Source organism: Melospiza melodia, chromosome 2 (genome assembly GCF_035770615.1).
Source record: "Melospiza melodia melodia isolate bMelMel2 chromosome 2, bMelMel2.pri, whole genome shotgun sequence".
In the NCBI taxonomy this organism is placed as follows: domain Eukaryota; kingdom Metazoa; phylum Chordata; class Aves; order Passeriformes; family Passerellidae; genus Melospiza; species Melospiza melodia.
Window position 1 is genome coordinate 124,213,315 of NC_086195.1, and position 13,795 is coordinate 124,227,109.

Below are 13,795 nucleotides of genomic sequence, written 5' to 3' on the forward strand. Positions count from 1 at the left end.
TGCTTGAGAAGCATGAAACTTTTGAAATTTAAATATGAACATGCATATACATACACACACACACACACAAATAGATACATTTCACCCACCTATTTCGTCCCCCAGAGAGGAGTTCAGTATTGCACCAGCAGACATAACTACTGCACAACTCCCAAAGCCATGTGCATATAATTTGACCAGTGGAATTTGGGGAACGTGCTTTTCCCATCCAAGAGTGGAGAAGGGAGCCTCCTTGCCATCTATTGTTTTCACATTCACTCTTTCTTTTAGCTCACAGAATAGCTGGTCTCCTGTCAACTTGGAGTTTCGCTTCCCCTTGAACCACACCCCATGCTTATTGGTACTCAAATAATCTTTCATCGCCTTCTGCAGTCGAGGGTTTAGCATCTTGGAAGAGACATCCCCTTTCCAAAGCTTGTAAAGAAAGGATTTCGACATTGTGGAATACAGCCCATCCCAGTCATCAGATTCATTAAGCATCTGGCCTCTCCTATGCTTTGTGCTCCTTCTCCTCGTTCTTCTCTGATGGCTCCAGTTGCTCTGTAAAACATTTCCTTTTGGATTATTCACATCAGCCGAAATGAATTTTTCTATCTCTTGAAGGCGGTTGTGTGACTGAGGCTGACCAGCAGCAAATAAATAATCATCATTCACTTGATAGAAAGCACTTTTTGATTTTCTTCCTAACTGGGGTGGAAAAAACTCATCTTCATTTCTAAAGTCCTCTTCCAATACAGTCCATTTCTTAGAATTTGCAGTCCCAGATTTAAAAGTACCTAGGAGATCTTCATTAAGAAGTACCTCGTTCCCATCAATGGTTTCAGAGAATGATGGGTCATGAATGGCTCCCATGATAACTCTCTGCTTGCCCTGAAGGGGCAGAAGTCTCTTGGTTTCAATGTAAGAAAAGGAACTTGGAACTGGTTCAGCAGTGTTGCTATCTGTAAAATAGATGAATATCACCAAGAAAAGCAGGCCCCATGCAAAGATACCAAAAAGCATGAGTTGTTTCCATTGCTTCAAGTTAGGTTTCATGGCAATGCCTTTACCACCTCCTCTGCGCCTTGAAGTATTGGTGAAGGAAAATGAAACCTGTAGAGAACATCAAATGCTATTAAAAATCATTCAAAAAACAAATACAACTTAGAAATATCTTAACACATATTGATAGATGCTGCAGAATTAATCTTCAGGCAGTAGCACAAAGGATTCAGTAGCAGAAACACACTCCAGAGCCTGCAGACACTGTAGGAGTGACACGCTTTGGCTGTAACCACACCGTGACAGCTGCTAGCTGCAAAAGAAGCTGGTGGCCAGTTTCTACAGTAACTCTGGATCCTGCCTTCGGGGAGATCATGTGCCTGCCTGCTTCTGCTATATCCAGCGTAGCATTGGGAGGGCAAAAGCAAAGCCCCTGCCTGGCTGCATGCACAGAAGCTGTCTTCTCTTTACCACTGAAAGTCCTCACGCAGGGGAACTGTGAGCAAGCCTGTCTCCAGAGGGACCAGGCAGGGAGCACAAGCTCTACATTGCAGCCCTCCTCTGCCCACAGCCTGGAAATGATGGTGTTCTGTGCGTATCATCAGGGGGTGAAGGGTAGAGCATCACACAAACGGGTCAGAGGGGAGCCTCCTCCTCAGCAGGTATGAGCTGGCACAGCCCCAGTGGCTGCATCATTTCTTGCCTGATATCAGACCTGAGTAAGAGCAACTCCTGCACCTCTGCTACGGATGCTGCACGCACACTGAAGTGGCATGAAGGAGTTGTGCACATCAAGGTGCCAGGGGGTTTATATTTCCCAAAAAGGAGAATGGGTGGCACAACTATCTAAATACATTCCTTTAGGATAAGATTGAGATTTACAAAAAGGGAGTGGGTAGAGAATGTCAGACCTAGTCCTGGAAATATGTGCCCTATTAATACCTGGGGGTTTTGGACAGCTTGTGCATTAGTGGAGGGATGCATGGTCCAAATGAAACAAAGTTTGACTGAGGGGGCTGTGTTCCAAGGAAAATACATACCACATTGCTAGACCATCGAGCACACTATGCCCTTACACGAACTCACTTGCTTAATCAAGTGGTGTGACTATCAGTTACAAGCCTGACTGAAGCAAATCCCCACCATAAGCCTTACCATTCACCTCCCTGCACCACAGTCATCATCAGTGTAACTCAGTGTACTAATTAGTGACAGACCACTCACCTGATCCAAATTAAAAATAAACCAAGCCCCTTTTTCTGGAGTTTTCTTTCTAACCCATTTGTGTCAAAAGCAACTTAATGGTGGGACTTAAGAGCCACTTGTACCAGCCAGCTGTGATCAGCAAAGGGGAGTGGGAGCAGGGGCAAGCTTGGATTTCATTACCAGCCTGCGCCTCAGGAGCCACCATCTCATCACAACACATCCAAACAGCTTACAGGCCTGTGATAACACACTGCCTGCTCCCCCTGGCCATCAGGAGGGACCAAAACCACAGTCACCACATGCTATCACCTTTCTGCAAGCTGCTAAAGTACATCAAAGCTGAGTGCAAAGTTTAAACTGAGGTTGTAACTAAGACTGTGTTTTCACATGAAAAAGAAGCCAGCAGTAACAGCAGTGTAAGACGTTCTCCTTCCGTCCTTCATTCCTGCATTGTGCCTCTGCTGCTGCCAACACCCCCGTGTGTGGAACTGATACAGGAGGGAAATACAGGTTAGAGGGTTTTCTTGGGTTTTTGGTTTGTTTATTTTTGGTTTTGTTTTTGCTTTTTTTTTTAACTGGGTCAGCCCCTTTATCCACTTCAGTGTGGTCACACATCCAGTTGTTTCAGCACAAATGGGTAAATCACCTACCACAATGTAGAGGGAGAACAAACCGCAGGTGGCATTAGCAGAGATAACTGAGAGATGTTTCTGCTGACCTCCAGAGAATGTGAGACTGCACTATAACGTTTCCAAACCGTCTATTTTAACGATCTCGACAAAGACAACTGACTTTGGGGCTCAAGGCAGTGTCCAGCCAGAGGGAGGATTCATAAAGTTACGCTTGGATGACCAAATTTCATTGCAATTTCTAATACACAGAAAAAAAATCATGATTGTGATAACCCAGTGCTCCACATATGTTTGGCTTGGCTCAGCTCACAGAAACCACACGGAAGAAAGCTATTACTCCAACTGACCCATTTCCTACTTGCACTCTGCTGCTGCAAGATTGCTCTCTGCAGTACCTCGACACTCCCACACCTTCCAATTTTAAATCACTGCAGGTGATGTCCTGTGGGAGTTGCCTTACAGTATATGGCTGTTGTGCCAGTTAGGTCTGCCCTGAAGTTATTGCAACCTGCCCACTCATCAGTGTTCAGATGGTTCGCATTTTAAAATCAGCATTCTTCACCCATCTGAACTGCTTTCATCTCTTTTTATCATTTTCCCTGATGTGTTTCCCCAGCACTTTTCAACATGTGGCTTCCAAACCACTATGTAAGTTAGTCTTTGCTCAGTCAGATGTTTCTCCTGCTGAATATACACTTCTTACAAGATCTGCAATGGAAGCATCTATCATGATCTTTTTAACAGATAAGCTTGCAGGAAGTCAAACTCATAAAGGAAGAGGTCACTAATATTTTGCACTGAGTCACGTAGCAAGTCCAGACACAATTTAATCTATAAATGTTACAATTTACTCATTCCCCAACCAGCTTTGTTATATCCTATAACCAGAAGTTGCTAAGAAATAGAAAGGTTTAGTCCTAAATCAGGCGTGAGACTACAAATTTCTAATTGTCTGTGATCAAACAGGCACAGCAGATTGCCACAACATAATAAGTCAAGACTCAGTATTCAGCCTAAAATAAGAAAAAGGACTGAGATGCATTATTAATTATTTTTAAATTAAAGCAAACAAAAATCTGCCCCCCAAGCCCTCCACAACACTTATGTCATGAAAGCACTCTCATCTTGGTCAGCATGCACATATTAGCATGCATATGATAAGCTTCATAGAGCAGCAAAAAAATACCCACATAAAACAAAAAAACAGCACCCAACAATATATTTGTATTTAACACTACAAGCAAAAGATGAGGCACCAGTGAGAATAAATCCAAAAACTTTACACATTAACTACTGCAGAAGCTTATCTGCAATTCCTTGTTACAAGTGGGGCCTCAGAAAGGATACTCAAATCTCTTGAAAACTGGAGCTCTGTGCTGCTTTAATGTTTTTTGCTCACAAGAAATGCCTTGTCCTCCAGCAGTACAGCTGAGCTGCAAGCAAATTCAAGGTCATTACTGTATTAGTTGCAAGAGGACCTCTACAACCTCACAGGATCTTGAAGGCTGTGTGTTGAAAGCTGCACAAAGTTCAGAGAAATATCAGTTTATCTTATCTCCCTCTACACTAAACATCCAGTCCTCTCCCCCTCAGCCCTTGCAGCTTCTCACACCTCACAGTCCCTGGCTTTGAAAATGTTTGGGAGGAGAGGGGAGCCCTTCCACAAGCTCCCCACCATCCTCCTGCTGGCAGCAGACCCCTCTGCTGCTCAAGGGGGATCTTCCTCAGCACCATCAGGGGATGCCCCTGGATTCCTGCCCTGTGCTGCCTTCAGCAGCACATCTCAATTGCAAAGAGAAAAGCATTTGTGTAGGAAACCAGAAATGACAATTGCAACTTTTTTGTTTAGCTGAATTACACCGGCTAAATAAATAAAAACAGGTGGTTTCATGGGTGCAGTTACTGAAGTCCACTGGATGCTTCAGGATAAGCTTCCATCTTTTTTACCTACGCTCACCATACAGCTTTTAAACAGTTAAAGCAATTCTGCACAAGTTTTAAAATTATCATTAGCATTTCTTATTGTCTCCAAATTCACCACCCCCCCCCCCCACACTGTAATAATCTCCTTACTTACAGGCTGCTGGAGTCAAAGCTGCTGCAGAGGAGGAGCAGAGGAATAAGTCTACCCCTGGGGGAAACACTGGAGACTTAACCCAACCCAGCTTCCTCTCCAGCAGAAGTGATAAGCCTGTTTTGCCCCAGAGGCTGAAGACCTCATTTTCCTATGTATCTCCCTTCCGATGGCTCCCTCAATCATTAACTGATTTAAGTTCCAACTACCATATGGAGAATGGCTTTTTTCCTTTCCCAGTCTGGCCATTCACACAAAAGCCCTGGAAAACATGAGGCAAGGTACAAACCAGTGAAGTGGGCAAAAAGGGAAGACTTTCTTATTTGCTTAATAGAAGTCTTAGCAGCAGCTATGAAAAAGAAAGGCAAACCCCAATGGTATCTTTGAGGCATCTCAGGAAATAAAGGCAATTCCCCAGTGGAAATTAAAGGCTGATTTTCCAGAAGCAGCACCCACTTGTGGGAAATTTCATCTTGCCAAGCTCAGATGCAAGAAACCAAAGAGTTCCCCTTCCCTTTATAAAGCCCATTGTTTTGCAACAAGGAGCACTTTTCATTTTTCTAAAGTAGGCCTCCTGACTATTTCTTAAATGAGAAGAGATGGATAAGGGAGATTTTTTTAATTCCTTTGAAACATTCCTTCCTTTCAACACTGTCTATTGTTAAAATTAATTTGTACAGACCCTGGCAGCTCAGAGGTCAGGATGGTTCAAGTTGATGTGCTAAGATGTGCACTGTTATGTTAAATAGGGTTTTTCTTGGCTGCAGCTTTGCAGCAAAGGTCACCACAGGGTTATTTGGGGTAGCAAATGTTAGCTGTGGGCAACCATTCCCAAAGGGCTGAGAATCAAACCAAAGGTTATTTGATGGAAAGCTTAGGCAGCCTGAACAGATAGCAAATGCTCTGTTAGTTCGCTGCATCTCTTAGTCAGCTAATTCCAGAGTATTAAGAAACCTCTGGCATAGGGCAAGACAGCTGGAGGCTGCATTTCCAGGGTGGGGAATACACTTGTCCTCTCATGCGGAAAGTGCCAAATTGGTTTTAGTGTTATCACATCATTTCTGCCATGGTGGAAGCCATACACTAGGCAGCAACAGACAGACAAGCCTGTGGGGAGTGGTGGCTGCCAAAAGATGTATATTAGTGTATGGATGGCCTGTGCATTTGTCTTATTGGCTCTGATTAGGTCTCCTAATTAATGAATCTCTTTTGGACAACTTCCTTGTTAGTCCCAATAAATCTGGCTCTTTCCTTCAGAGGAGTCAAGCTGCATTCAGTATTTTTCGCGGCAACCTAAGACACTGTCTTCTGAAATAAAGAAAAAACACCCAAAGAAATCTGAAGTAGGATTTTTTTTTCCAATATTGCCTTTTAAACCTATATTTAATTATCTACCTAGAGAAAATTCCTTGAGAGGTATTCAAATAATGGTATTGCTAACCTGAACCACCTACTGAATCTGAGTGTCCCAAGTCAGAGCATTTGGAAAGACCAGTCTCAGGTTCTTACTTCTGAGGATGCAGGCAGGCAGTGGGCCTGTTCTTCAGTCCTCAGATTTAACTTGAAAACCTAGGATTTCAAGTTAAAGGGGGTGGGAGTGAAGCAACTTTTTTATTTATTTTTACTAATGACCCATTTCCAGGAGCTTAGGCTGTTAGATAATCGCCAAATATAGTGAAACTTGCAGTAAAACTCACTCAAGCTGGCAACCCGGCAGCTGGAGAAATGCTCAGTGGGGTTTCTGCCAAGGAACGCGTCCTAGATTATTCTGTAGGAGCACGGAGGCTTAGATGCATCAGTCTCTGGGGCTTAGTGGAAGGTCAAAGTTATCTTCTATGCATCTGATATCTAGTCTCCATGCTCCATCATCAAGTTCAAGCTTCCTGGCATTGAAGCCAGCTATCACTTTCCCACAGCCCACAGACCACATACAGGTTGTCCGAGTGTGGGCTGAGAGGAGGGAAGTAAAAATAGAAAAGAAAAGCTGCACCAGCTCTGATCCTTCACAGGCAGACCTTCCCACCACCAGTGGAAATGTTTAACAGAGCGACAATTGTCAGGGAGAACCTGGTTTCCCAGTGACTGACTGCACCTTGCAGGTGAACCTCCATCTACCCAACCTGCAGCAGCTTTTCTCAGGAGCCATGAGAGCTGCTCTCACTCTGACATACCCTGAGATTCACCACTCCAGCCAGGATTTCCTCACAGATTTCAGGTCAGGGGAGACAACTGGACCTCTGTCTTTTCCAGAGAGGTATGAGCTGACCACAGTCTTGTTATTCTAAGTGAGGGTTTCTATAGAAATGTAATACATACCACTTCATGTGGGATTCAGTACAACTTTAGTGTAAATCACTTCCAGGCTCTTTAATCAAAACTACAAAGGGGAAGAAGTGTTACAGGGTTGTGTGCAGACAAGGAGTTTCACAACATAAATCACCCCCCAGAGCCTCTCAAGGAGTGTCTCAGAGAGTCCTGTACTACCTGTACTCAGCCTGTACTTATCTACTTCTGACCCTTTTTTGCCCTTTGCTCTTGCCACACCTTTGCTGTTTCCTGGTCCTGCTCACAGCAAGGTGAAAAGGTTCAAGGCTGCTGAAGTTGCTGCAACTGCCAACAGAGCTTGGTTCCACCACAGCAACCAGGTGCAGAAACCACCACTTTGGCCACAGTCCCTGGCATGCCCTCACACACAGTAAAGAAGCAGATAAGTATTTTCACTGCCCTTGCAGATCTACCAGCTGGGTGCTTTGGATGGGTTTTGGTCATATTTCAGGGCCACAGCACTGTCTCTTGGTCCAGATAGCAGGGGAAAGAATCCACTTGTACCTACACCAATATAAAACCACTGCAAATATCCAAACCAGTGCAAGTCACTTTTCCAAAGTGAAATTCAGTATGGCACTGCACAGTCATGGAGGGATCTAGGTTTGCACAAACACCATCCCAGCAGGCTCCACTCTTCCACCTCAGTAGTTCCTCTGCAGATCCAACCACAGAGCTGCATGTAGTTTTTCTGTGCCACCTTTGTGCAGCTCTCCTCCCTCTCACAAACTGCAGGTTGCAGAGGAACTGCAGTTGTTCCCAGGACACCTGACCACCATGAAGGTCCTAGGAAGCTGAATGCTGTGCAGACTGAAAGATCAAGCTGGCAGGAGATAAAAGCCAGGTGTGGAAACAAGGCGACCAGACTGATGGCCATCACTTAGTTGCGCATCCTCCACTCACACATAACTGCTTTATTAAAGTATTTAGTTTTATTGCTGCAGTTTTATTGCTGAGGCCAATGAGGAGGAAGTGAGTTGTACACCAACACAGGGAGGAAGAAGCAGGGGCTGGGGGAGGCTGTGGCACTGGGCCAGGAAAGAAGGAAGCCTGGCTGCAGGGCAGCAGACAGGCCAGGAAGGCAGAGAGACTGAAAATAAACTACACCCATAGTGCTGGTGGAGGAGCAAAACAACACCTGCCAGAGAGGCAGCGACACCTCAGCACCACAGGGAGGAGAACTGGAAGTGAAAACTTCCTCCCACCAGAATGATCACATCCTTCCCTTTGGGGAAGCAGCATGAGAGCCCAGGAAGGCCCTGGACTCGAGCATCCTACCCTATTCCCCCCAAGATGGGGAAGAGGCTGCCACGTTCCTTCAGCAGATGGGAAGCCTGGGTGAGTGGCAGGGCCCAGGCTGTGTCTTTCCCCTTATTCTGGATGGCCACTCCCAGGTCAGTGTGCTGCCTCCTGCCACCCCTGTGACTGGGAAAGGGGACCCTGGAGCACTGAGCCTGGTCCTTGCAGGTGGAGCACAACCCTTGCATCAGGGCACTTTCAGACTGAGCTTTGCAATGGATCAGCACCCAAAAGAGTTGCACACATTTCCCCTGTGAAGGTTGCACATATTTCCCCTGTGAAGGTTACTTCACACCCCATGCAGGGATACTCCAACAGATGGTGCCTGAGGACACACAACATGAGCAGGAGTTTATGCCCATCTTTGGCACAGCCTGGCTTTCTGTGGGACTTATTCCCACCCACAGAGTAAGGTTTTAATCCCAATCCCCCCCTGCAAAAGCAGAGTTTAGGAGCAGCCTGTGCTTATGTTTTGCTTTCATGTGTAACTGAACAGAATGCCAGGAACCTCTTAATGCACCAAAACAAGACAGAGAGGCACAGAGAAATGGATAATACCACTCAGTGTCTAATAAAACAGAAGAAAAAAATCCAGCCAACATACATAACTGTATTGGGTTCCCTTCCCTCTTTTTAAGGGACAGCTTTTGATACCATACTTGCAAAAACACATAATTCATAAAAGGAAGGAAGTGCTTTGAGGGTTTTTATTTAAAGCTTGACAGGATAAACGAATCACAGTCTCATTAAATCACACAAATCTCAGGCTGCACACAAGACTAAACCACGAGAAATAGGACGTTACAAATCCTCATGCAGTTCTACACTTCCAGCACAACAGCTCATTTTATTTCTGCTCTTGGCAAGGTTAGAATAAAAGGCTTCTTTTCTTTGCTCCATAAATGTTTTTAGATGCTATATTACTTGAACTTAACACAGCAGTAATTGCCCTGAAAAAGGGCAATCTGAATTGCTTCCTTAAAGAAGGAAACATTTATAATAACACACACATGAACAGAGAGTACAGTTACAAAAGACCTGCTTCAATCGCATCACAAAAACTTGACCAAATTCACTCATTCTTCCAAGCAGAAGTGATTGGAGAATTTTGATTTTTCACTCTAAAGCAACATTTCTGAGATATACTATTATCCACATCTCTGTGTACCAGTGTATTTTTCATCTGCCAAGTATGCTCTTACTGTATGTTTCTAACACTGTAGGCACCGTTTCACTTTCCCTTTAATTACTAACTTCTTTATTGGACTGTAGTTTGTCTTTTTACATTTGTTCCAGAAAGCAAGCAATTCAGCCCTTGTTTAAAAACTCTAATATAGAACAATGTTAAACAAATTGTTCCCTGTTTCTCAGCTCTATCTCAGTGCCAGTTCCCATTTTGTTTATGTTAGCAAAATAATTGTAGGAGAATATTTAGAAAATTATCATTGTTTACATCTCATTTCTGTATATTCATATATATACATACAAACAACATTCTTTCTATGTGCTTGTTTGCCTTAGTCTAAAAGCTTGAGTAAAAAATTTCACCCTGGAAGAAGGCTTGCCAAACTGAAGGATGAAGTCAGTTAAGCCCTTTGTTACATTACAATCTAAAAATGAAATTTCCTGGACTGAAACAATTTTCCCTTCTTTTTTGTATATTTTAATACTTAACATGATTATGCTGATAATAAGCCAACCTACACTAGCTGGGATATTTTGGTTGGCTTCCTAAAACAAAATGAAGTGGTATTAGTATTTCCCCCCTCCACTTCTTTCTTTCTCTCTCCATTCTGGCACTGTTTTATGCATGGCTGTGGGCAAAATTAGTTTAAACTATGACTAGCTCAACAGAAATCTCTTCTGTGGGGGATACAGCTGTTTCTAACCTGACATGAACCACTGGAACCTGAATCCTATCTGCCTGGAAATTTTACAGATTGAAAGAGAAACAGGATCTCTAACAACTACCAGCATGAAACTAGCATGAGCAATTGTGACAAATCAAGGTTTCTGGCTGGGTGCTTCATCCCCTTTGTCTATCATTGATGCCCATGTGCAGCACACAAGATGTCTTTTCCCCCAGCACTTGCCATCCATTCCCTACAAATACAACTGACTTTTACAAGATGGAAGGTAGCATAAAAAGGATGAGGTTCTCTGAAAGCTCTGGCACCATTAAAACAATGAGACACAGAGGTAAGTGAGAAGCAATACAGAGCTGGCTAGCTCCCAAGATTATTTATAGTAGTTGTTTTTGTTATAAAAGTTAGAAGGATGGGATAAGATTGAGACCACCCTCACTGGATGTAACTGGAGTTACCATTTGATGGTAATTTTCACCATCAAAAGAGACAGCAAAACCTAAAACCTTTTATTTTGAGACCTACAGGCTACTACAGATGAATCTGTGAAAAAGTAAATACTTTACTTTCCAAGATACTTGGTAGAGTTTTTTTTATTGCCTTTATCTCTAGAGTAAAGTCCCAATTTAAATACTGACTTTAAAACCTGAAGCTAACCAGTATATATGCAATACAGTCCCTTCCTTTGATTGTTCAACAGGTGGCACAATCAAAATTTTCATTAAAATATTTCTTAGTATTTCAAATACTGGATATGCATTTCTTGATTTTCAGCAAACAGGAAGGCCTGTTACCACCAATTTCAATTAAAAAGCCCTCCTTCTAACACTGCCTTTAAGCATCCAAGACATGCAAAGCCCTGCCTGCCTTTTGCACACTCTGTTTAGATGATGTAGATGCATCTGCTGAGAAGGTGCTGATGAAGTGCATCCTCTTGCCCAGCACAGAGCACAGCCATCCTCTCATCAAGATGTCAGAAACATCTCAAACTCTCCCTCCTCTCCTGCTGCACACTGACAACTCAGCATCCATGGGAACAGACACACAGAACCAGACCTGTGGCGAGGGGCACGTGGGGTGTGCCCACCCTGCCCTAGCAAACCCACCTGCTCCCTCTCCCAGGGAACTCTTCTGAGACAGTGCTTGCTTCTCTTCTGGCTCGTGCCCTTCCCAGGAAATAGGAGTTTTCCCTCACCATGGCACCATTTGCCATTTAGGAAAACCTGCTGGCAACACTCAAACCAGCCACTGGGAGAATTAGGAAAAAGGTTTGGAATGGTGGAGATGAAACATTTATGTGATTTTGACCCTTGCCTAGGATGATACAACCTCAACCCTTGCCTGCAGCTCTTAAGTGGTAAAGACATGAGGTAAGCAATACAGTAAAGCCAATTCACTGCCCTAAATCAATCAGAAGAAGGTTTTCTCTACCAACATGAAGAGTCTTGTGAAAAAGAAATCCTTGTTTTAACATAGATTGATTCCTCAGCAACATCCAATCCTGTCAAACATATTCTGCTAATGGGGTTTAGTATTCCTTCAGTCCCATTCAGACAGTAAATAAATGGGGGAAAAATTAGTCTGATCTAAAAACTAATGCTTAAGATTTCTAAAATTTTCAGGATTTTTGCTTTTATTTTCTGATTTATATCTATGCTTCTAGTCAGCATGTTAGTAGAGATGCTTTACTAACAGTTAAAACTACTATAGCAGATATAGACTATACTACACAGGATGACTGCAAGCAAAGCAAAATTTTCCTACTTTCATCACACTGGATTGTTAGGTCCTTTTAAATGTTGGAGAAAAATGCATTGAAGTTCATACTAAAGATGAGTATAAAGATGCAAATAGATATATTAGTAGCAATCATGAATGATGTCAAGCAGTGACAAGACTCTTGTTCTGGTGTTCAGCTGTGTTCAATCTGCTCCAAACTCTTTCAAAATTTTCAGTATCTATGCAAAAACAGTCTGTTGTGCTTGCTCTGTTCCAGGAAAAGAGTAGAATTCTTACAAATCAGTATTTGGACGTGCAGCAGTACAGCAAGGTGCTGGCAATCAGGCAGGACACCTGCCACCAGTAGTAAACCTATCAGTCACCAAACCTGGTTTGGTGAATTGATTAAACCAAATTTACCATTCCAATAAAGCAGAAGGAAATCTATATGGGAACAGTAATGTTTTAATCCATTTTAATGCATTGTATAATTTCATAGTATTTCCAGTAACTGTAGTGATTCTTATTATATAAACCCTCCAAATGTGAAAGTGGTAACAGATCCAATACACCCTGGAGGGTCATGAGAGTCACCAGGTCATTCCCAGGGGGTAATGGCAGAACTCTGTGTGCTCCCAGTACCCCACCAGGGCATTGATGCAAAGCTACAGGAGAATTCTAGAGCACCTCACAATTCGGAAGGGTAGAAGTAGTGGTATATTCAGGTAGAGGCATACAAAGATTTTAAGACAAATTTAGGAGCAGCTGTTGGCCAGTCTACTTACAAACCACATTTATTCAAACATTTCTTGTACCTAAAATTCTGTTTTTTTACTTAAAGAGCCCAAAGCTGTGAACAGTAACAGCCACATAACCTGGGATTTTTGATTCAGCATAAGAAAATGAGTACCACTGAGTTTTTCTTAAACAAGAAGGCAGACAATATGTTATGCCCAACAAGAACCAAGAGAAATATTGTTTGAAGCTCGATAGGGAGTGAGAAGTGAGTACTCACACCCACAAATCTGAGGTTCAGCTCTGGACCCAGACCCCCACTAATGACATTTGCACACAAGCAAGATCTCACAATCTGGATACTGTCAAAATTTTATCTAAATATGCTGTGCTATTACAGATTTTCTTCTATTTTAGCTAATTTTCAGATTCCCAAACCCTTTCAGATTGCTCCAAAAGCAGCAGAAACTATTAAGAGTAAATTAATTTATGATGAAATGGACTTATCATACTAACTAGAGATAATTTTTTAAACTTTAATTGTTCAGATTTGATACAGCTCTTTAAGAATTCTATCCAATGTGCTTTCACAAATCTCAATGGATAATATTTATCTGACTTATTTACTAATTACTTCCAAATTACAAGTGTCCCTCAGGTCTGAATCATTTCTGATGAAAGAATGAGCAGACTTTTATACCATGAGGGAAGAGAAATTAAAGGAGAAGAATTTGTATGGTTCAGATCAGGCTAATGGCAAGTTTGATTTCTTTAAAGTGTTTTCTAACTTTATCACCACATACAGTTAACAATTTGTATTTGCCAAGTCTTCTATGCAACTGCCTTGCCTAGATCTCCTAGGGTTTTATTTAGTAAAAGGAGATAATCATTAAAAGCTATGGCAAAAGCAATATTCCAGACTGCAGATACTGTAAATGTCACAGTCTCCATAAACAAAC

The 13,795-nt window shown here is 42.6% G+C and overlaps 1 protein-coding gene across 3 annotated transcripts in view; it reads right to left on the minus strand.

Annotated features, from left to right (window-relative positions):
- Positions 1-13,795, minus strand: part of ST6GAL2 (ST6 beta-galactoside alpha-2,6-sialyltransferase 2) — a 174,719-nt gene that overhangs the window by 24,968 nt on the left and 135,956 nt on the right. For all 3 annotated transcript variants that reach the window (XM_063149857.1, XM_063149858.1, XM_063149856.1), the window contains one exon: positions 90-1,092. In XM_063149857.1, coding sequence (XP_063005927.1) covers positions 90-1,035 — 946 coding nt within the window. In that variant the 5' untranslated portion in view covers positions 1,036-1,092. The remainder of the gene's footprint in view (positions 1-89; positions 1,093-13,795) is intronic.